We start from the raw sequence: 25,404 nt of genomic DNA on the forward strand, positions 1-25,404 counted from the left end.
TGTGTTTATTATACATTATATCCCATAGCCAGTAACCTGTGTTTATTATACATTGTCCCCCATAGCCAGTAACCTGTGTTTATTATACATTATCCCCCCATAGCCAGTAACCTGTGTTTATTATACATTATTCACCCATAGCCAGTAACCTGTGTTTATTATACATTATCCTCCCATAGCCAGTAACCTGTGTTTATTATACATTATCCTCCCCTTAGCCAGTAACCTGTGTTTATCATACATTATCCCCCCAATAGCCAGTAACCTGTGCTTATTATACATTATCCTTCCATAGCCAGTAACCTGTGTTTATTATACATTATCCCTCTCATAGCCAGTAACCTGTGGTTATTATACATTATCCCCCCATAGCCAGTAACCTGTGTTTATTATACATTATCCTCCCATAGCCAGTAACCTGTGTTTATTATACATTATCCTCCCATAGCCAGTAACCTGTGTTTATTATACATTATTCCCCCATAGCCAGTAACCTGTGTTTATTATACATTATCCCCCATAGCCAGTAACCTGTGTTTCTTATACATTATCCCCCATAGCCAGTAACCTGTGTTTATTATACATTACCCCCCATAGTCAGTAACCTGTGTTTATTATACATTATCCACCCATAGCCAGTAACCTGTGTTTATTATACATTATCCTCCCATAGCCAGTAACCTGTGTTTATTATACATTATCCCTCCCATAGCCAGTAACCTTTGTTTATTATACATTATCCCCCATAGTCATTTATCGTTGGACCTAGGCAGCATGATGTCTTAGGCCGGCCCAGAGAGTGAGTGAGTGAGTGAGTGAGTGAATAATATAATATATATGTTCAGAAACATATTAGTAATATATGTAAATCGGGTTCATGCAAAGAGGGTGAAAAGGTATTAAAGAAAAACACACTTATTGCATCAAATTTACAAAGCCAAACTTTTAAAAGCTTTCCTCATTTCTTTCTCGGGATGAAGAATATATCGGTTGTAGACTGAGGATTTCCATCTGCCGAATCTTTTAATAATATGCACTGGAGTGTCAGTGTTGAAGGAGACCGAAGCTGCCCCTATTCTAAATGAAAGACCCGAGACATGGATACAACCCAATCTTAGGAGTAGTGTTCTGATGTAGAAGATGAATTTAGCCGTAGTCAGAGGGATTCAGTGAGAGTAGTGGTGAAATGTGTGTGGCATGACTGAGTGTGGGTAAGTAAGAGTCAATTATTTTAACTGGGCACTAGTTCTAGGTGGGATAAAGTGGTATAGCGGATGGATGAGTAGTTTGGTTCGTTTTAGAGGTTTGTAGAGAAAGTATATAGTGATCATGATTTTTAGCGATATCCAATATTTTTAAGGTGGTCCCAGTGCCACCACTCATATCTGGTGTCACAATAGCTTGCATTTAAAAAAAAACAAAACTTTTTTGACTGTAATACAATAGCAGTCAGTTTCCTTCACACGTGTGCGTTTCAGGGCCTGCCAGGGCACACTGTCACACCAGTGCAACTCATATCTGGTGTAACAGTAGTGTACATTTAAAAAAAAATAAAAAATACAGGGGGCTTGTTGTCACCTTTCGGGGACCCTTGGTGTTGTACGTGGCTGGGTGGAGGAAGAGACCTTCAATGACATCAGTGAGGACAAGGAACGGGACATGGCTAGCTTGGTATCCAACCTTGTGCAAATGGGGAGTTTGCGGTTGTGCAAATGGACTGTTTGCGGTTGTTTGCGGTGCGTTAAACGGGGAGTTTGGTCTGTCACTGTGAAGCGGGTGTAACCCTTACACTACCTGATCGATACAACATAATACCTGATGTTTTAAAGCATGTTATTCCAAACCATTTAGGGATGTTAGGTGATTTATGCCCTTTATGGATTAAAACCAGACTCTGCATCAACTATGTAATTTTCCATGGGAGTTTTGCCATGGATCCCGCTCCGGCATGCCACAGTCCAGGTGTTAGTCCCCTTGAAACAACTTTTCCATCACTATTGTGGCCAGAAGAGTCCCTGTGGGTTTTAAAATTTGCCTGCCTATTGAAGTCTATGGCGGTTCACCAGGTTCGCCCGTTCGCGAACATTTGCGGAAGTTCGCGTTCGCCGTTCGCGAACGGAAAATTTTATGTCCGCGACATCACTATTGACAACTATCAGGATGCACCATTGTTGCTCACTATTATTTATTGTATTTTCTTTTTTTCTTCAATAGTTCTACTTGAGGAATACCTTTTACCTCCATAAATAATTTTTCTAAAATTTCACTAGAATATTCTTTCTATTCAAATTTTCTGAGAAGTTCTGAGGCTTGTGTGCTAATGTTTTTTTGTTTTTTTTAAATGCTTTTTTTAAAAAATGTATATATATTTTGTGATACAATGTGAAATATAATATACTGTAAGTGGAAAAATAAAATCCATTATTAATTAGAAAACACAGTAACATACTGTCAGACCTTCCGGCATTCGCTAACCGTGGACTTCCGGGTTCTCGGAGCGCGGCCACTCCCCCTCCTATGACGTGGTCGTTCCCAGGGTTCATAGAGAGTCCGCGTCAACACCACAGTGCTGGATCAACTCGAAAGCTCCCGCGAACTTCAAACTGAATATTTACTTCTACTGTGTATCGGACCCGGACTGTTTAATCATTTACCCTCCTTCTCCTCTCCTACGACCTCGGACTGTTTTTGGATATTCTCTTGCCTGCTGCAACCTCGATTCTCTGTGGAATCTCTATCACCAATTTGGATTATCACTCCTTCATAAGTTAAGTAAACCAGATTGGCTCAAACTTAATATATAACCATCCTAAATCTAAGTGGTTCGCTATCTGCTCCACATCAACTCATAATCTTGTTTCCAACACCTACTTATTAATTATCTGCATCCTAATTTGGAACTTCTCGCTGGTTGTGTTAAATTTACCTTATCCTAAAACAACTTCAAACACCGCTGCTGGTTATAACCTGCCAGGACTTAAAGAGACAGTTCAATTTGATTATCTTTTTTATTTAAAGTAATAAACATTATCAAACTCAGAAATCTGCAGTTGTTTCCATCTTATCATCAATTGAGCGTTACAGATTGATCCAGCCTAATTAATGGATACAGCAGATCTCACTTCTGAAATCACCAGATTAAACCAAAGAGTGGATACTCTCACTCAAGGCATGCAAGATCTACAGATCACCAATGAAAGAATCCTTACTTATGTAAGGGACTTGCAAACCCATACTCCTCACACAGTTACACACTCGGCTAGTGACCCTGCTGTCTCCAACCCCGAAAAATTCTCTGGAGACAGGTCCCAATACCGAGAGTTCATCAATTCTTGCAAGTTGTTGATTGCATTAAAACCCCGATCATATCCCACGGAAAGATCTAAAGTTTGTTCTGTTATTTCATTTTTGAGAGGTGAACCCATGGCCTGGGCTCATTCCTTTCTTGAGAATGATGATCCCATATTGGATTCTCTGGATGAATTCTTTGAAGCCATGTCTCTCCTTTACGAAGACCCAAACAAACAAGCGACTGCAGATTTAACCATTAGAACACTGCAGCAAAGAAACCGGCCTGTTGAAGATTACATTGCTGAATTCAAACGATGGGCACCTGAAACTCAGTGGAATGACATAACTCTACGTAACCAGTTCCGTATTGGGTTATCTGAAGCTGTCAAAGATGAGCTCTCCAGAACTGAACTACCTACTACACTAAATACACTTATTCAACTGTCAATCAGTATCGACAGAAGACTTAGGGAAAGAAAAGCTGAGAAATCACTCACTAGCTCTCTATGGAAAAAACCCTTCACCTCTTCAAAGGCACCGGAGAAACCTATAACTCCCGCTGAACCTATGGAAATAGGGGTTGTGAGAAGTCCTCTTACTCCAGAAGAGAGAACCAGAAGAAGACAACTGAACCTCTGCATGTACTGTGCTTCGCAAGAACATGTGGTCCCAGACTGTCCCCTATTGAAACGTCCAAGAGGCGGTAAGCATGGTTCTACCACGACTGTAATGAGTGTACTTCCTTCTAAACCAACCTCTCATTTCTCCTCTGTCTCTCTCATATTACAGTGGGACAAAGAAAGAATTACGACTAAGGCCATTATTGATTCCGGTGCTAATGGGGTGTTCCTGGACTCATCCTTTGTTACAAAAAATAAAATTCCTTGTGTTCAAAAACGTAATTCCGTCTCTGTCAGAGTTATTGATGGCTCCTTAATCTCCTCGGGCCCATTCGCCTTGAAACTGTCCCTTTAAGGACTACTACTAATTATGTCCATTCTGAATTTCTTGTTTTTGATGTCATAAATTCTCCTCTTTATCCTATAATATTAGGGATAGACTGGTTACGGACTCACAACCCACTTATTACCTGGGCTCCTTTCTCTCTCACGTTTAACTCTGCATATTGCCAGAGAACATGTCTACAACACATCCCCATTTTGCATGTTACTAGGGAATCCACTATACCTTCCAGCTATTCGGAGTTCGCTGATGTGTTCAGTAAAAAGGAAGCAGAGACACTTCCTCCTCATCGACCCTATGATTGTCCGATTGACCTTGTTCCTGGTGCTCCTATCCCTTTTGGACATATTTATCCCCTCTCTGAATCAGAGCTAAAAACCCTCAAGGAATACCTAGACGAAAACCTCCGGAAGGGGTTCATTAGACCTTCCTGTTCACCAGCCGCTTCCAGCATGTTTTTTGTGAGAAACAAGGACCAGACTATACGCCCCATCATCGATTACAGGTCTTTAAATAAAATAACTATTAAGAATCGTTACCCTCTTCCCCTGATCAATGAGTTGATTGAAAGATTAAGAACAGCTACCATCTACACTAAACTTGACCTTCGTGGGGCATATAACCTTGTTAGAATCAAGGCCAATGATGAATGGAAAACGGCGTTCAGAACCCGATATGGTCTTTACGAATATCTTGTCATGCCCTTCGGGCTATGTAACGCCCCTGCAACCTTTCAGCATTTCATTAACGATATCTTCCGAGATCTCCTAGACGTTTGTGTCATCATTTACTTAGATGATATTCTCATCTACTCCAACAACCTTGAAGAACACAGAAAACACGTGAGATGGGTATTATCCAGATTAAGAACACACAAATTATACGCAAAACCAGAAAAATGTATATTTGAAGTCAATGAAATCACTTTTTTGGGATATGTTATCTCCCCTCATTCAATAAGTATGGATACCTCCAAAATAGATTGCATTGTCAACTGGTCTACTCCTACTAATACTAAAGACTTACAACGTTTTTTGGGATTTGCCAACTTCTATAGGAAGTTCATTAAAAATTACTCCAAGGTTGCTCATCCCCTCAACCTGCTCAATAGCAGTAAACGGTCCTTTGCTTGGAACAAAGAGGCTCAAGCAGCCTTTGATGAATTAAAACGGAGATTCACAAGTGCTCCCATTCTTCAACTACCTAATCCTGCTTTTCTCTACGTCATGGAAACGGATGCTTCTGATACAGCTATCGGGGCTGTCCTCTCTCAACACCAAACGCCTCAAGATCCTCTCCATCCAGTAGCTTTTTTTTCACGATCTTTGTCTCCTGCTGAACGAAATTATCCTGTAGGAGAAAAAGAATTATTAAGTATTAAAGCTGCATTCGAAAACTGGCGTCACATACTTGAAGACACACGCACTCCTGTAATTGTTTATACCGACCACAGGAACCTTGAATATCTTCATTCCAACAAAACACTCTCTGCCAGACAAGTACGCTGGAATCTTTTCTTTTCCCGTTTCAATTTTCAAATCATCTACAGACCTGGATCCAGAAATAAAAAGGCAGATGCCCTGTCCAGAATTCACCAAGATCTTCCTGTAAACGAAACTCAACCTCCTAAAATCATAGGTATTATTTCGTCATTAACTGATGATATTAAACATCTTAAAGAAGAAGATCTTGAACTTCCCAAACAAGACAATCTATCAAAAAAGGACGGGTTGTACTACTTCAAAGACAGGTTATACATTCCTCCCTTGCTTAGGAATAAAATACTCTCCTTGATTCATGATTCCCCTCTGGCTGGTCATCCTGGTACAAGAAAAACACTGGAGCTGTCTAAAAGATATTACTGGTGGCCTCGCCAGGACAGAACCATAGAATCTTATGTCAAAAACTGCCCAACCTGTCTGAGATCAAAATCTGACCATCATCCACCATTCGGTCAATTACTGAGCCTACCTGTTCCAGAAAGACCTTGGCAGTCCATCTCAATGGATTTCTTGGTAGAACTCCCTCCTTCGCAACATCATACCACCATTCTGGTAGTGGTAGACCGTTTCACAAAGATGTCCCATTTTATTCCTTTAAAGAAATTACCCTCTTCATCTGAACTTGCAAAAGTATTCATCAACAACATCGTGAAACTCCATGGTCTTCCTGAAGAAATCATATCAGACAGAGGAACACAGTTCACCTCCAAATTCTGGAATGAGATGTGTTCCTCCCTCAACATTCAACGTAAATTATCTTCAGCCTATCATCCTCAAACCAACGGACAAACAGAGAGAGTTAACCAATGTCTTGAACAATACTTGCGGTGTTATTGCTCTCATTTACAAGATGATTGGATCACGTGGTTACCAATGGCAGAGTTCTCATACAACAACTCGGTACACACTAGTAGCAAAATGACTCCATTCTTCTCAAATTTTGGATTCCATCCTTCTTCATTCCCCGATCAAGGACTTCCTTCTTCTAATCCATACGTCTCCAACCATAACTCGTTCATGTCTGCCCTCTTCCTCAGGTTACGTGATAACCTTAAAAATGCATCATCTGCTCAGAAAAGGTTTTTCGATACTGGTAGACGACCTTCCCCTACTTACAAGGTTGGTGATCTAGTATGGCTCTCTTCAAAAAACATTGTTACCAACCGTCCCTCAAAGAAACTAAGTTCACTCTTCCTTGGCCCTTTTCGTATATTGTCACTCATCAACGAAAACGTGGTTAGATTGAAACTTCCACCTACCATGAAACTGCATCCAGTCTTCCATGTGTCGTTGCTTAAACCACACCACTCCGACCCTTTCATGAGGGATGTTCATACCACTCCTGATCCCATTCTGGTACAAGGTGAAGAGGAATACGAGGTTCAGAGGATTCTCGACTCACGAATCCATCGTGGTTCCTTACAATATCTTGTCCGGTGGAAGGGCTACGGAGTTGACGAAGACTCATGGGTGTCGTCCTCCGCGGTGCATGCTCGTCGACTTATCAACGCGTACCATGCTCGCTACCCATCCAGACCTCGTTGACAGCATCCGGTGGCTGCTTCTTATGAGGGGGGTTCTGTCAGACCTTCCGGCATTCGCTAACCGTGGACTTCCGGGTTCTCGGAGCGCGGCCACTCCCCCTCCTATGACGTGGTCGTTCCCAGGGTTCATAGAGAGTCCGCGTCAACACCACAGTGCTGGATCAACTCGAAAGCTCCCGCGAACTTCAAACTGAATATTTACTTCTACTGTGTATCGGACCCGGACTGTTTAATCATTTACCCTCCTTCTCCTCTCCTACGACCTCGGACTGTTTTTGGATATTCTCTTGCCTGCTGCAACCTCGATTCTCTGTGGAATCTCTATCACCAATTTGGATTATCACTCCTTCATAAGTTAAGTAAACCAGATTGGCTCAAACTTAATATATAACCATCCTAAATCTAAGTGGTTCGCTATCTGCTCCACATCAACTCATAATCTTGTTTCCAACACCTACTTATTAATTATCTGCATCCTAATTTGGAACTTCTCGCTGGTTGTGTTAAATTTACCTTATCCTAAAACAACTTCAAACACCGCTGCTGGTTATAACCTGCCAGGACTTAAAGAGACAGTTCAATTTGATTATCTTTTTTATTTAAAGTAATAAACATTATCAAACTCAGAAATCTGCAGTTGTTTCCATCTTATCATCAATTGAGCGTTACACATACGAGGAAATAGTATTTCTAAAACATATAGATATAAAATTAATCCAGCATTACAAAGGAATCAACCATAATACGCTGGGTACAAATACAGACAATTAACACTTAATCACATGGTGAGGTTATATTTAACCCTTTCTTCCCTCTTCCTTTCCATCCCCTACTCCAGGGGTAGGCAACCTTTGGCACTCCAGATGTTGTGGACTACATCCCTATAATGCACTCACATCCATAACGCTGGCAAAGCATCATGGGAGATGTATTCCAAAACATCTGGAATGACAAAGGTTGCCTATGCCTGTGCTACTCCTACTTCCCTCGCTTCCTTACTTTGTCTTTCCTCTTTCATTACAAACCTCTCTAAGGTAGGTCTGCATTCGCCTGTAACAACAAAACTATTCATCTCTAAGACTAGTGTCCATGTAGTCTGTTAATACAGTGTACCATAAATACAGAAAATGTGAAAGAAAAAAAATGACAGTTTTTTTTTCTTCTTAATAATTGTCCCTTGGTTATATTGTTTCAGAATTTCTATCTAACACATTGTTGTGAATGCAGGAGATTATTTTTCGACCACAGGCATTCCTTTCAGGTAGAGATGGAATGGGATAATTTTGAAAGGTTTCATTAAACACAGGAATTTATCAACATAATTTCATTTAGAGCAGGAGTTCACATACGATTGCATATATTTTGCTTATGTGTGGGAAAAATTATTCATAATGGTTTTGACCTTAAAATTAAATTGTGGGATGTGTTTTGCACTCGTTTTGCACACTTAAAAATGACATTAAAATTAGATTTAATTTGTCCCTGAATGTCCTTGATCTTTACAAATCCACAAGATATGATGCTTCTGCAATTATGTTCTCAATAACCTTGGAATGGTTGAGTTGTATGTACTCAGTAAACCTCTACAACAGCTAACACTGCAAGTGGTTTATTATCAGGGATTAGTTAAATCTTATGATTTTCCTTGAAACAAACTTTCACAAGCCAGTTAGTGGTCTTTAGTTTTTTTACAGGAATATCAAAATATGTGTTTATTTATTAGCAATGTTTAAGGCATATGCATAGACTTAATTTTCCGACATACGAAGTGTAGCGTACCATTGTTCTATTACGGGTACTCTCCGAGCTTAGAGTTGCACAGCTCACAATAATTATTTACAAAATGCCAAACTCAAGTGAATTAAAAACCCAATTGCAGAATTCATGCTATAATAGCCATAGATGTAAATCAAACCAAGTTGGAGAATTTATTTAACTCACAGAATTATTCATTAAAATGTGACATATTAGGAATTCAAAGTGAATCGGTGGTTAGTAAATAAGCATAATACAGTCTATATCCAGTTATGGTTCTTTCTCAATCACCCAAAACCCCCATAGGATCTGTTTGGTAGATGAGTTTAATGTACAATATATGTGATGAAGTTAAACCAGATTCTATAGACTGACATCTATAATTGCATATTTATATATAAGTATAATTATACTTTACCACGTCCTTTTTTACAATATTATTATTTACACATTTAAGGGCTTTAATGGGATTGGTAAATATTCAAAATTTTTCATTTTAAGCTCAATGGTTTTATTTTCCTCTTGTTAAGCCAACCCTCTCATCTAATCATTGTCAATAGGGGAAGATATATCACAAACATATCGTCATCATGGGACTGTCATAAGTACTTAATTTTCTCCTTTGGCAATTAAATGCCATTCTCGTCCTTGCTCGTGAAAACTATTTGCTTCACCTCTTATTTAATTTTCCCTGTGAGATAATTTTCTTTGACTACTTTTTCCCTGTAATGTTCCTTAGAGAGAATTGGTCTTTAGATTTTTCCCAGCCAGATCTTCAATGAATGATTACATTTCATTTTTTTTTTCTTTTACTCGTTAACCACAGATGGTAATTATTAGAGAATGTGCAGCTGATTACTATGATATAAAGTGATTAACATCATTATGAGAAGATATTGGTTTAATAACTGGTTCAGAATATGTTAATACTTGCAAAAGCTCTGAACAGGAGGTTGGAATGATTTATATCGGCTGACGGAAAATAAGCAGAGCTATCTCAGCCAAAAGTCTTCAATAAATACATGTGATGACTAAAAAGAATGTCAACCATAAACATAACTATAAAAAACGGCCTGAGCGTTTTGTTTTGTTAATTTTTAAAATTGATCAGTGTTTGTATATCATGCTTCTCAGCCAAGGTATGAGATTTGGATGAGGTCAGAGATGGTGTCACCAGTGATGTCATTTGTGTTACTGACACATGATAAATGGGCCCGCCCCTGCCCAGAAAAGCCTAATAGCTGACCCCTATCATATAAGACCATACAATCATTGAGCACTGGTGAAGCGCTGCATGGACCTAGTACCCGCTCAAATGCAAAGACGCATACCTGTCGATTCCTATTCGCAAGGCTAGGCGACCGTTTCTTCGATTCCTATGGCACGGGTTCCCATGGCAATTCACTTGCCTCCCTTTTGGACTCAGCTCAATAGTGATCCCTTAACGGGGCACAATGACTAGCAATAACATACCAAGAACATTTCAATATAGTGGCTAATGATGCACTTGCACTGTGCTGCCCATTAGGTTAATGACATCGAAATCAGGACTGCTGCTAAAAAAATATATATTTATATTTTTTTAAATGGGTACAGTGGGTATATTGCATCAAGAGGTAATATAAACACTTTACTTCTACTCTCAGTACAGTGCAATATTTAGAGGCTAGTTTCTAACTGGCCGTGTAGAGGTACCGTCTGCAATCTGTGACTTCTCCTTGAAGAAAAATAATATATTTCATTAGCTTTGTTAACACAGAAATAATGTGCACTGTATTTACTAAACTCAGCTTATTTGATTAGATATTACATATACTTCATTTTTTTACAAGAATTAATGAATACACTTCTTTGTAGCTGCATTTTTTTTCCAGCTCTAATTTTATGAAGTTACAAATCAGCGTTCCTTTTAATCCACTGTATTTGTAACCCATGTTATCACATTGAATTCATGTAATGTCATCTAATGAGGATTATGGCTCTTTAATGGTAATTTGGTAAACACCAATATAAATGCACAATATGTCCTTGTAAATGTTGAAAGAGATATACTGTTAATCGGTTTCTCTTTTCACCCACAGGTGGTTATTTTATATTTTGAGCCAAGCATCTTTCGATGCATTCTACTCCGGTGGGTTCGTCTTTTGGGCTTTGCAACAGTCTATGGAATGGTCACCCTCAAACTTTACAGGTATTAGTATTACTATTATTTTATTATTCATAAACCATCAATGAATTCCAGAGTGCTGTACAACGGGTATTAAATGTTAATTATAAATGCTCTGAAGCTAGTAGACCATAATTTAGTCAATTTATTCTTTAGTGGCAAGTCATTTGCTATGAGTGTTTAGTCAACACATGTTGAGATTCTTAAACGTCAGATTGCTGTTTCAACATTGAGAGGTTTCCTTATTGGAGACTCAAACTATTTTAATATATATATATATATATTTTTTTTTTTAAAGATATATTTTTAGTATGCAGTCAGATGTATACATACAATTGTAACATGAAGTTAGACCATAGGAAACATTTCCCAGAAATTGCATATGAGAGTGCAATTAAAAAAAAAAAAAAAGAGAAATGCCATCAGTCTACAGTGGGGTAATAAATGATCAACTTTTAAGTAGGACTAAAATAACCATAAGTAAGTATTAATCCTGCTCAGATATTGCAGGGCACCCAGAGATTGTATGTAGCAAGACACAGGATGTGTAATTATGGAATATGTTAATATTGTATATGCGAGGCTAGTAAGAATTTAAAGGGGCACTCTACGCAAGATAACCACTAAAAGTTGTTGTGCTGTTTCGAGTTTACTGGCATCATCTACCAGTGGACCAAGGCACTACCACCATTTCAGCCACATTGATAATGGAGAATTTACAATTCAGCATTATAAATGTCAATTTCGTCCAACTTGGCCAACAGTGAATGACTGGGGCGTGTTAGCAAGACACTCTTATATTGACATTGATAATACAAAAGTATGAGTTCATTATTACCAATGTGGCTAAGATCAAAACAGCCCCTCTAGCCCAGAATGGCACTTTTGTGAAAACACTCTACAATCAGTTGATTTAAAGCCAAGGAAAGGCCCATGGGACTTTCAGAAACCCAGCCACTACAACCTAACCTTTAGTTCTGTAACCCCTAATTTCATAATTGACAAAGGAATATGCCTAGCATGGCAGCTAGTCCATGGATTTAATATCTTTGTGTTCCGACACAGTTCTTTATCTTCAAATTCTGTTAATAATTTGACAAAGGTAACTTGCTGATACATTGAAATTCTAAGCTACTGAAAAAAAATGAAACTACATCTTCAGATTAAAGACCTTCGATTTTTGGGACTAATATCTTGAACTATTTGCAAAAGTAGTTACTTTGCCTAGTATTTGTCTAATGCAGGATACACACTGAGGAGTCTAATTTTACACAGTCACTTTATACTCCTATTGGTCAGGACATCTTTTTTTCAGCTCATCTCCTTTTATCCTTAGGAAGATGCTAATGGAGCATAATATGTCACTACAAGAGGTCTTACCGGTTTGTAGGTTAGAGCCATGTTAGCTTCAGTTCTTTTTGTCAGTGTTCATTGCATGAGAAAATGCTCTAATAGGAAATATGTAGTGTGTGCATGCACATTTTTCAAGAAGGCAGATATTGAAAAATTAGTGAAATTGAATTGAAGGCATATTGTGTCAATAGTTATTTTCTGCTTGAAAGGAGAAGGATAAGATGTGTTTCCAGGTCATGAATGAATGGCTATTATGTAAGTAGACCAAGTAAAGATTTCCGCTTAAGTAGATTCCCTCTGCCAGACAACAATCCCATGTCAATGTAACATTTTATTCAATTTATGGTAACAGAATACGGTAGTTTGATTTAGTGCGTAATAGCAAAATTAGATAAATTTTGCAACTTGAAAGCTTTTTGCAAACTGTCTAAAACAGCATATACTTTCCAATTTACCCATGTTTCAGTTTATTGAATTTAGCTAATATTTTACAGTCTTTGAAGACAGATGATGTGTCATGATCATTATGATTTATTAGGATATACCCAACCCCACAATGAATACGTTAACTAATTGAGAGTAGTTTGTGTTTGACAGCCCCTGGTCAGAATTAATAGAGGAGACACAGAACTTGGGCTGGAAGCTTGGGAAACCATTGGTCCATTATTGTAAAAGTGACCACGCGCTCAACAGTCTAGATGATGAATGACCTATCTGTTGTATTCATTAGCTCACAATCTTTGTAGTTACAGGAAAATTTCACAACCAAGTAATTTAAATGTAAGGTATAAGCTAAGTTATAGCTAGTTATGCCTGGTTTGTTTTATATTAATAACAATAATTGGTTTTGCACCATATGCCCACTCCTTATGTCCCTACCTCCCAACCTGCAGTGTTTCCTTTTTTGCTCCAGAAAGTCTGCTTTGCATGGTGTCATGACCTTTGATAATTATTCAGGTCGTGTCTCCCTACAGTAGAAAGCTGACAACTCAACTACAACTCCCAGAGACCTTTGGGGCACTCTGACTAGCACTACAGTTGAGTTAAGTGCAATAGTGCTATAGCAAGTTAAAGAGATACACTAAGTGTAATGGTTTTGGAACACAGATGCTGGCAATATTTATATGTGTCCAAGAACACACCTCTACTGTTTGACCGTCTGACAACCACCACAGAAACGTCCTCTTTAAGATCTCTTAATGTCTTCAATACGTGACGCTAAGTACAAGAAGCACGGAATTTGACATAGGTCATCAATCATGATGAACTTACAGAGAGAGAAGCAGCTCCTGCAAGGAGACCATCCCGTAGAAAGAATAAAAATAACTATTAGGGCTTTTTTTTTTAAAAAGGGACTTAGAATCTAGACAACAAGGAGCACACTAACATTAAAAATATACATTCATTTGGTGTAAAAATCATTGTATCGTTGTACGTGAGCTAAGTGTGTATCACTCACGTTTGTGTGAGCTTGTTTCACATTCACACAGGATTTTAATAGTGAGTGTCTTGCTAAATGAAAACTTTTAATTTATCATTTTTGCACAATTTAATGCGCTATCAATATTATGTGTTACAAACTAATGGGTCGAATTGAGTACTGGAATTTGCCTTTAAGATACCTGTCCTTTGTTGTGTATTTCTGTACTGTGCTCCCTGTGATGAAAAGAGATCACATTGTAATTAAAGAAAAGTCTTGACAGGTGACATGCTTCAGCAGTTGAGTTGTACCTGGAATCCAGTTTCTCATAGAAAGCTACCCCAGAGTAAGATTATTACATTCACACAGTCACTCAGGGACACTATTTCACACACTAATGAAAGCTCATGTCACAGCCTTTTTTTGGTTGATTTATTGCAGGCTTAAAACAAAACAAAACAAAAACAAAACCTTTTGTTAAAATGTTGTTTATATATTGCTGAGCTTCTGTATTCTGCATTCTAGCCCATTAATCCTTTCAATAACAAGATGTTTGTGTAACATTGAAATTTACAATGTGGGATCCATAGCGGGCACATACATGTAGGGTGAAAGAACAATGTAATGTATAGATTTATGTTTCCAGGTATATTATTTCTAAAACTGTCACCAGAATAATAATAATAATAATAATCATTACTTGCAACATGTAATGAAAAGATATGTATATGAAAAAAATAAGTATATGTAAAAATACCTGAAAATCTGGCCCCTACTTCCACAGAACACTAGATCCCTCTGCCATATTTATCTAACTTCGGTTGGACCGAGGTAGAAGTCGGCCATATATGTCCTACTATAAATATATACATATATGTACGTGGCACTAATGCACTTGACGTAGTGATGGTGGACGTATTCTGTAAATGTCCTCTGTTTAAATGTTTCACTGATCGTCGCTGCCATTGCTGTACTCACCACAAGGTAGACAGTCCAGCAATATTCCAGTGGTTTCCCAAGGCATCCAATCAGTTGCACTCAATTGTCGAGCAGAATTGAGAGCTTTACGAAAGCATTTTGGCATATACCCGGCTATTTCTGAGTGTCTCTAGCAAGAGAGCTCCATAAATGGCTTTGCAGAGCTCTCTCTTAACTTTGGATCATTGTGATAGAATGTCATAGCTCGGCAATGCCACAGACAATGCAACAAGGTCACAGGCAGCCTCTGTACGCAGTACATGCTGGTGTGTACAGTGTTAAGGCTCACTGCCTCACTAGTGAAACATTACAGCAAGAATGTAAGATGTGTGTTAGCCATGGGAACCAATCACAGATTGGTTCCCATTAGCTGAAAAAATTGGGTAAAGCTAAAGCACTGGGATCATTGTGATTGCCTCTCAGAGCGAGCACTCAAGCTGGAGCAACATGATTTAGTATTAGGCTAAGGTAGGTAGGTAGGCTAAGTGGTAGGTTTAGTAATAGAGGTAAAATTTCAGTCACTAAGAAGTTAAAATTAATTCAGCAAAAAAAGTATCTGTATGTTGGGCATAATGCTAATATGCAGTAAGTAGAGTTATAGTAAGTATCTATATATAGAAAGCATTGCTTGCTGCAAGGAAGCTCTGTAGTGAGCTCTGTGTGCTCTAAGCTCTTCTCTCAATTAATAATGCAACCATATGGTTTTACCTGCAAAGTTTGCTGTGTAGAGTGTAGGTTGTTCTGCACAAATTCAGAGGGATACACTAATGCAACACTTGTTTCTCCTTTGCTAGGTAAAACAACAGCACTGACTATTTTAAATTAGCTACATTTAAATGTATCTGTATTGTATTTGTGATGGAATTGGTTGACTAATGATTTAGGCATAATTTGCTCCATTTTTTTTTCAACTTCATAATCTTCCTAAATAAATATTTATATAACAATTTTATTTTTCAGAGTTCTAAAGGTGTTCCTTTCCCGCACTGCCCAGCGCATCCCTTACATGACCAGCTGCAGAGTCATGCGCATGCTGTCTGTGATTCTTCTGCTAGTTATCTGGTTCCTAGTTGCCTGGACCGTATCTGTTTGTCAGAACATGGAACGAAACATTCCACTTATTGTCCAAGGCGAAACATCAGATCAACTTCAATTTAACTTGTGTCTTATTGACCGGTGGGATTATATGATGGCTGTTGGTATGTTGACTTGCCGTAATTCTTACAATCTGTTTGAAAAATGTTTTTTTTCTAATTGGTATTCATTCTAATTAGATTGTAAAAATCAGATAGAAAAATTATGTCTGCCTGTTCTGACAACTTTAAGTGGTAAATCTAAAAAAATATATAGATATCTATATTTATGAAATAATTACCGTAGGGAAATATGTGGTTCAAAGTAAATTATCCCCATCTGTATATTAAGGATTTTTAGGGGTTTAAGTTATTATGTGTCATCTACCTTTTGTCATGTTATATAATTATCAGACTTGGTGGCAGTTATTTTACATTGTCCTCTAGATGTTGGCCAACTATTACCACCATATGATATGTGATATGTGATATATAAGATCTTTTATAGATCTTTCTTCGTAGTACGAAGGGAAATACAGAATACAATATAAGTAGGGGGAATGGAGTAGAGAGTTACTAATATTACATATGTTTTTTTTTTCATTAACTCCTTTGCTACTCAGCGTTTTGGTAAAAAATAAATTAACCACGCCTATCCCCCAGAAGAATCAGAGTATATTGGTTGTCATGAAAAGTAATATTAAAATATATTTATGTATTTAAAAAAAAAAATTGTACTCATATTAGAGATAGCTATTATTCAAATGAAACCAAAAATACAATTGTGGTTAGACAGGAAAATGTTTTTATTAGAAGTTACAGATAAGAAAACAGTGTTGTAAATTAATAATTATTTTCCCATATGTTATATAATTCTCCTCTCACATATATTTTCTGCAATATATACTTGTATTTTGAATACTTATATATGTATGCCCCATGTATATTGTATGCATGTGGCACATTGCAGACATGTTGCCTCTTTGGGCACAGACACATACAAACACACTACCGCACAAAGACACATTCAAACACAAATACAGACAGATACTGCCACACAATCACAGTGTGTGTCTGTGTCTGACAGTGTGTATCTGGTTGTGGCATTGTACATCTGTATTTGTGCCTGAGAGTGTATGTCTGGCAGTGAGTATCCGTGTGTGTGTATTTTAGTCTATATCTGTATGTATGTGTATCTGTGACTGTATATAGAATGTATATTTGTATGTGTGTCTGTGTATCACTGTGTCTAGGTGCATATAATAGTAGGGGAGCTGCTTGCAGTGTGATATGCGTATGAGGGACTGCTTGTGATTTTGATGTGTGTTCGGTTTATGGTAAGGCTGTGTTGTGTGTGGTGGTTAACTTTATTTATGAGGGTGACTGTATGTGTATGAGGAGGTGACCGTGACAGGGTGAATGTGATAGGATAAGTTGGGTGTGACTGTGATAGGGTGAGGAAGGAATCAGGGGTGACTGTGACAGGGTAAGTAGAGGGTGGAAGTGTGGAAAGGTGACTGCATGGGTTGACTGTTGCACGGTGAGTGTGGTAAAATGAGTAAAATTAGTATTGGGGCTGAAAGTGGAAGGGTGACATTGTGTGTGGAGACTGCCTATATCCAGCCTCTCCACACACTGATTTTTTATTTTTTTATTTTATGTTTGCAAAGCTGGGGCTATTATGGTACCTTTGACTCTGCTGTATGTCCAGCAAATGAGATATAACATACCCTCAATACCCAATTCCCATAGAGAAGGGGAACTCTGATAAAGAATAATTTACATTTAGAACACTTTTCCTTTATTTTTTATTTTTAAACTTAAAATGAATCGAACAGATGAAAACTCTGAGCCTCCTGCCACTTGCAGACCTACAAAGCTAAACATTTGCATTTTACATTAATGGGAGCAAAAGCCAGTGAAGTATGGAAAATCATGAACTTGAAATGTTAGTGATCTCTTCCTAATTATAATACTAAAATAGAATTAAAAAGTAGTAGAAACCGGTTCTGGCAGGGATGCAATTAAAAAGCTCACCAGGGTTCTCTTGATGAGTTGCTTTTAAAGAGTGTTCTGAAATCTCGACAGAAAACACAAAATAAACAAGAAGGACTATACAATGGAACGCACCTAAATCATCCCCATTGGAATCTCTGTCAACAATCTGTATTTTAGTGAACAGTAGAACAGTTTGCCCTATTTATAAGTCAAAAGCACAAAGAATGCTTTATTAAATAGCCTTGATAGTTATATTAACATTTCCCCTTTCTGAGGCACAAGTAACTTAGTAAGAGAAATGAGCCTAATTTGGATGGAGCACATATATACAAAGTAGGATTAACCCTAAGTGGCTGCGTAGGATCCAGGTGCCACCTTCACTTCCTTTCTATCCTTCTGCTCCTAGCAGCTGGTGATGTCTCTCCAAACCCCGGTCCCCTCTCAACAAACACAGCACATACTAACCCAAGGACGCACACTAATCTCATACCCATCTCATGTTCCTCTAGATCCTCCTTCAATACTGCCCTCTGGAACGCACGCTCTGTTTGCAATATAACTAAATCCACTGCTGTCCATGACTTCTTTATCTCTCGTTCAATAGATTTACTAGCCTTAACAGAAACCTGGCTCTCCCCCTCTGACACTGCCACCCCTGCATCTTTGTCCTTCGGTGGTCTCCAACTTACCCACAACCCAAGAAACTCTGAATGTAAAGGTGGTGGTGTTGGGTTTCTCCTCTCCCCTCACTGCTCTTTTAAACCCCTTCCCACCCCCCCTTCCCTCTCTTTCCCGTCATTTGAAATACACTCAATTCGCCTTTTCAAACCCTTCTCTGCTAACATTGCTGTTATTTACCGTCCCCCTGGTTCCCCTCTTCTCTTCCTTGACCACTTTGCTGCCTGGCTACCCTATTTCCTCTGTTCTAACATTCCATCCCTAATTCTCGGGGACTTCAATATTCCTATAAACCCACCTTTGACCTCTGCAGCCACTAAACTACTTTCAATGACTTCCTCCCTTGGGCTATCGCAGTGGGCAAATTCTCCCACCCATGTAGCTGGCAATACCCTTGACCTAATCTTCACTTATGCATGTACAGTAACTAATATCTGCAACACTCCATATCCACTCTCTGATCACCACCTCTTATCATTTGCTCTTGCGTACCCCCTCACCCAACAACCTCAGCCTCACCCCCCTCAACTCAGGAGGGACCTTAATTCTCTTGATCTCCAACAGTTGTCAGCTGACATTGATTCACAACTGCTGTCCATCCCTTCCCTCTCCTGTCCTTCACTGGCCATCTCCATATATAACTCTACTCTTACATCTGCCTTGAACACTGCAGCGCCACTCCAAACAAGCACCTCAAGGAGGACCCGCCCCCAACCATGGCATACTAAATCAACGCGCTACCTGCAAAGATGCTCACGTTGTGCTGAACGCTCCTGGAGGAAGTCTCGTACCCAATCAGACTTTCTCCATTATAGATTCATATTGTGTTCATACAGTGCAGCCCTTGCCCTTGCCAAACAGTCCTATTTTTCCTCTCTCATTAGTTTATGTTCCCGCAACCCCAGGCGTCTCTTTGACACCTTTAATTCTCTTCTTCGCCCTGCTGTGGCCACCCCCAAAACTAACCTTACTTCTGATAACTTTGTATGTTACTTCACTGACAAGATTGAACAGCTAAGGAAATAATTTTCCCCTCCTTGCCTTTCTGTTTCTCAATCACACATAGATCATGCCTTTCCTACCCTTCAGACATTCTCCCCAGCTACTGACCAAGAGGTGGCTGCTCTTCTTTGCTCCTCTCGCCCCACCACTTGCCCGCTCGATCCTGTCCCATCTCACCTTATCAGATCTCTCTCCACTTGTCTCGTGCCTTCTCTAACACACATCTTCAACTGCTCGCTCTCTTCTGGCATCGTCCCTGCTGACCTTAAACATGCCACTGTAGTACCTATACTAAAAAAAAACCATCCCTCGACCCATCCACCCTCTCTAACTACCGTCCCATATCCCTGCTCCCTTTTTCCTCAAAGCTTCTGGAAAGACTTGTCTTTACCCGTGTGTCTCACTTCCTCAATTCCAACTCTCTCCTTGACCCCCTTCAATCTGGCTTCCGCCCTCTCCACTCTACAGAGACTGCCCTTATCAAAGTCACTAACGACCTAATCACAGCTAAATCCAAAGGCCACTACTCCATACTAATTCTTCTTGACCTCTCAGCAGCCTTTGACACCGTTGATCATGCTCTCCTTCTTCAAACTCTTCAATCGCTTGGTCTCTGTGACTCTGTCCTCTCGTGGTTTTCCTCTTATCTCTCCCAACGCTCATTCAGTGTCTCCTTTTCTAATGATACCTCCTCCCCTCGCCCTGTCTCGGTTAGAGTCCCCCTTCTATTTTCTCTTTATACTGCCTCTCTTGGCAAACTTATTACCTCTTTTGGATTCCACTACCACCTGTACGCTGATGACACCCAGCTATATCTCTCCTCCCCGGACCTCTCCCCTGCCGTCCTGCAACGTGTCACTGCTTGCCTTTCTTCCATCTCTGACTGGATGTCCTCCCGCTTTCTGAAACTCAATCTCTCAAAAACTGAGCTCCTTGTCTTTCCTCCTCCTAATACTGATCCTCCTCTTTCGCTCTCCCTTCAAGTTTGTGGTACCAACATCAGTCCATCCTTGCAAGCGCGCTGTCTTGGCGTCATACTTGACTCTGGTCTCACCTTTGAGCCTCACATCCAGCATGTTGCCAAATCCTGTAGATTCCATCTTAAAAACATAGCCCGCATCCGCCCCTTTCTTGCACCAGATACTACCAAGGAGCTTGTCCATGCTCTAGTAATTTCACACATGGATTACTGTAACCCTCTCCTGATTGGTCTTCCCAAAAGCCGTACTGCACCCCTACAGTCCGTAATGAACGCTGCTGCTAGACTGATTTTCCTCTCTAGTCGTTTCTCTCACACCTCACCCCTCTGCCAGTCCTTACATTGGCTTCCTGTATGCTATAGGAGTCAATTCAAGGTACTAACTCACACCTATAAAGCACTGAACAACTCTAGCCCCTTTTATATCTCCTCACAGATCCATAGGTATGTCCCTTCTCGGTCTCTCCGCTCTGCCCGTGACCACCTCCTGTCCGTTGTCCGCACTCGTACGGCCAACTCGCGCTTGCAGGACTTCTCACGGGCGGCTCCCTTCCTATGGAATAGCCTGCCTACCGCCATCAGACTCTCCCCTAGTCTTGCATCTTTTAAGAAGTGCCTTAAAACCCATCTCTTTAGGAAAGCTTATGGCCTCCAAGACTAACCAATACCTCACATACCTGTCTCTTGCCCTCTCCTAAAGGGCAGTCCACCTTATTTGATTGCAAATTCCTGTCCTAATGTGTTTTACACCCCACCTCCTATAGAATGTAAGCTCGATCGAGCAGGGTCCTCTTCAACCTATTGTTCCTGTAAGTTTATTTGTAATTGTCCTATTTATAGTTAAATCCCCTCTCATAATATTGTAAAGCGCTACTGAATCTGTTGGCACTATATAAATTGCAATAATAATAAAATAATAATAAGACAGGGACTCCAGAATCATGAATTTGCTTGGCCCCATAAACCGTCCCTATGTAAAAAATGAAGGGGCCCCGTAGGATCTTGATCCTTCTCTGCGTATCTGCGTATCTGGATATTGGGGGGTTTCTAATCTAGGATAGTCATCGTTTTCCTGTCTCCTTGTTGGAATAAGGTGAAACAATATTTTCTGTCTACAGTTATGTAATATGTCTGGCTTGTGGGTTTCTAGTTTTTATCAATAACCTTTATTTATGTTTTAATGAGCTTGGCATCAGTGCATTTTGATGGAAAAATATGAATTTTTAACAATGACTTTAATGTAATTTTCTGCCAAGTATGTTAGTTAATATTTAATTTGCTAATGTGAATACTATTAATTATTGATAAAATGGTAGTAATAATAATAATAATACATTTTATATGGTGGTTTCTTCCCAATAGAGCTCAAACCTTACTTACATCAAACTGTAACTGTTTAATACACTGTGCTTACATTGTGTAGGTTAGGGGTAGGAAACCTTTGGCACTCCAGAGGTTGTGGACTACATCTCCCATAATACTCTAACAGTCGTAATGCTGGAAAAACATCAGGGGTACTGTCATTGACAACGTCTGGAGTGCCGAAGGTTGTATCATTCTTTAATGAAAGCAAATAAAAACATACCATTTAACTAGAGGTCTTTAGAATCACTCTAATGCAGGCTTCCCCAAACTCTGGCCCTCCAGATGTTGCTGAACTACAGCTCCCATGATTCTTTGAATGAAAGAGAGAGGCTGAGAATCATGGGAGTTGTAGTTTAGCAACATCTGGAGGGCCGTAGTTTGGGGAAGCCTGCTCTAATGGCTCATTTTGTATGTTTGTATTTGCTTTTGTATCACAGAGCCATGTTACAGAGCTGCTGCCCACCCCATATGTTCAATATTTAGGGTTAATAAGGTTTAGAATAATACCCCTCTCTGTCTGATTTAAAATGTCACCTTTAGTTTAAAGAAGCAAGGTGAATTGTTAGTATAGGACTCACCTAAGAGGTTTTGATGTGGCCGGTGAGCTTACACTTTAATGGCCATTGGAGTAATACTAAGAACCCTCCAGGTATTTAAATGTGCATCGGGATTTGAAATATTGTGCAGGTACCTTTTTTTGGTTTTTATTGTATGTATTGATGTGTACTATAGTCTTTGCTACCGCCCAGGAGTAGTGGGAGCTGGAGCGCAGGACTTACTTTTGTATGTTAGACCTTATATTTTAGGCTATGGAAAAAGAGAGTGAGGAAAATGAAAATGAAAAACCAGACCTGGAAATGTGGTAGAGTTTGGAGAAATAAGACATATGCATACTGAATTAAAAGTAAATTCAAAGTGAATTTCCAATTTATGGTCAAAATAACTCAACTGAAAAAAAATCTCTAAAAATGTTCCTACGCCCGTGCCTAGCATGCCACGGGTAGGGATTGAAGCTAAACTGCGAGCATCCAGTGTTTTCTTGCTGCAATGGCCAAATTACCTTATGGTGGGCTACTTGGACATGTGAAAATTCGGTTATTGATGTGTTTGCATTTGGATTTTTTTTTTATTTTTATTAATATTATTTGCATTTTTAAAAAAGTCTCAAATTGCTGTTGGTATTTTTGGTTGGGAAACATGATTGAGTCACACTCTTTAAAATAAAAAATAAAAAATAAGTTAGCAGGAACAAACTCCAGCCACCACAACCACTTAAGTAGGACAAAATAGTTGTGCTTAGAGTGACTCTTCACGCAGATTATTTACCTTTTTCATTACGTAATTTCATTTTGTCGCATCTACAACACCATAACATTTCTGAAAGCTTTTATCACCCCATTATATCTGTAAAGTATTAACAAATGAATGAAAAATTTAAATTGCGCAAATTTGCTTAATTTTTGATTTGCAGGTATCCCTTAACAGCTATCTACTCAAAACTTTCTTAATATGCATTCTATGTTTCAGATTTTTTTTAATCAAATTAACTTGGCAGTAACAGGGTGTGTAAAACTGTCTGTAACTGTGTGTGTGTGTGTGTCTGTGTGTGTAAAACTGTCTGTAACTGTGTATGTATGTGTGTGTGTGTGTGTGTGTGTGAGACTGTCTGCCTGTAACTTTGTGTGTATGTGTCTGCCTGTAAGTGTGTGTGTGTGTGTGTGTAACTCTCTGCCTGTGACTGTTTGTGTGCAGGGGCGTATTAGCCGCGAGGCAAACAAGGCATTTGCCTTGGGCGGCATTTTCCAGGGGGCGGCAAAAAAAGCCGCCCCCCAAATGCCCAAGGCAAATGTCTTGTTAGCCTTGCGGCTAACAGACCTGCTGGGCTGCTGGGCGGTCGGGCGGCGCTGGCGGGCGGCTGGCGAGGGAGCACTTCCTCTGAGCTGTCTGCTCAGCTCCCTCGCGCGCCGCAGACTGAGGCTGGGAGCCGGAATATGACGTCATATACCGGCTCCGCCTCCCAGCCTCACACTGCGGCGCGCGAGGGAGCTGAGCAGACAGCTCAGAGGAAGTGCTCCCTCGCCAGCCGCCCGCCAGTGCCGCCCGCCAATCAATGCCGCCCGCCCAGCAGCCACTGGACCACCAGGGAGGAAGAGACCCCCCCCCAGCTTTCCCAAAGGTAAGAAGGCTGGGGGGGTGTTTAAATAAATTTTAAAAAGTGTTAATTGGGTGAGTGTGTGTGGGTGAGTGTGGGTGGGTGTGGGTGGGTGTGGGTGAGTGTGAGTGTGAGTGTGAGTGTGTGTGTGTGTGTGTGTGAGTGTGTGTGTATCTGTTAGTGTGTGTCTGTATCTGTTAGTGTGTGTGTCTGTTAGTGTGTGTCTGTTAGTGTGTGTGTGTGTCTGATAGTGTGTGTGTGTGTGTGTGTGATAGTGTGTGTCTGTGTGTGTGTTTGTCTGTTAGTGTGTTTGTAAGTGTGTGTCTGTTAGTGGGTGTGTCTGTTAGTGGGTGTGTCTGTTAGTGGGTGAGTGTGTGTTAATGTGTTTGTCTGTTAGTGTGTTTGTCTGTTAGTGAGTGTGTGTGTGTCTGTTAGTGTGTGTGTGTCAGTGTGTTTCTGTTTGTGTGTGTGTCTGACTGTGTGTGTGTCTGACTGTTAGTGTGTGTGTTTGCCTGTGAGTGTGTGTGTGTCTGCTAGTTTGTGTCTGTTAGTGAGTGTGTTTGTCTGTTACTGAGTGTGAGTGTGTCTGTTAGTGTGTGTGTGTTTCTGTTAGCTAGTGTATGCGTATCTGTCAGTGAATGTGTGTGTGTATTTAGAATGCGGGGTGGGGGGAAAGGTTGAGTGGGGGTGGCGCGGGGGGGGAGGAGGGGGCGCCTGAGTTTTGTCCTGCCTAGGGCAGCACAAAACCAGGATACACCACTGTTTGTGTGAGTGACTGTATATGTAACTGTCTGTCTGTAACTGTGTGCGTGACTGTCTGGCTATGACTGTGTGTGACTACCTGTAACTGACTGTGTGTGTAACTGTCTGCCTATAACTGTGTGTGTGAATAGAGTAAGGAGCACAGCCAAAAATCTTTATATATATGAAAAAACTTTATTACATGGGTATATACTCTAGGTCTGTCTCTTTAAATATTATCCACAGAAATACAAAGTCATGCTATGATAAAGCATTTAACAAAAAAGCATATGTATAAAGACACATATAAACACGCAATGCGTGGTATATAAATGAAAGAAATATCATGCAAACAGACCACTATAATATTAAGTATAAACAAAACCCAGACATATAAAAAATGCAAAAAACCATACCAAAATCAGTGAGAAGCAGGGACAGAG

General features: G+C 39.7%; 1 protein-coding gene across 1 annotated transcript in view; it reads left to right on the top strand.

Annotated features, from left to right (window-relative positions):
* GPR158 (G protein-coupled receptor 158) overlaps positions 1–25,404 on the top strand; it is a 216,581-nt gene that overhangs the window by 151,315 nt on the left and 39,862 nt on the right. Inside the window, exons 6-7 of the mRNA XM_063452566.1 lie at positions 11,137–11,246; positions 15,934–16,172. Coding sequence (XP_063308636.1) covers positions 11,137–11,246; positions 15,934–16,172 — 349 coding nt within the window. The remainder of the gene's footprint in view (positions 1–11,136; positions 11,247–15,933; positions 16,173–25,404) is intronic.

Source organism: Pelobates fuscus, chromosome 4 (genome assembly GCF_036172605.1).
Source record: "Pelobates fuscus isolate aPelFus1 chromosome 4, aPelFus1.pri, whole genome shotgun sequence".
Classification (NCBI taxonomy): domain Eukaryota; kingdom Metazoa; phylum Chordata; class Amphibia; order Anura; family Pelobatidae; genus Pelobates; species Pelobates fuscus.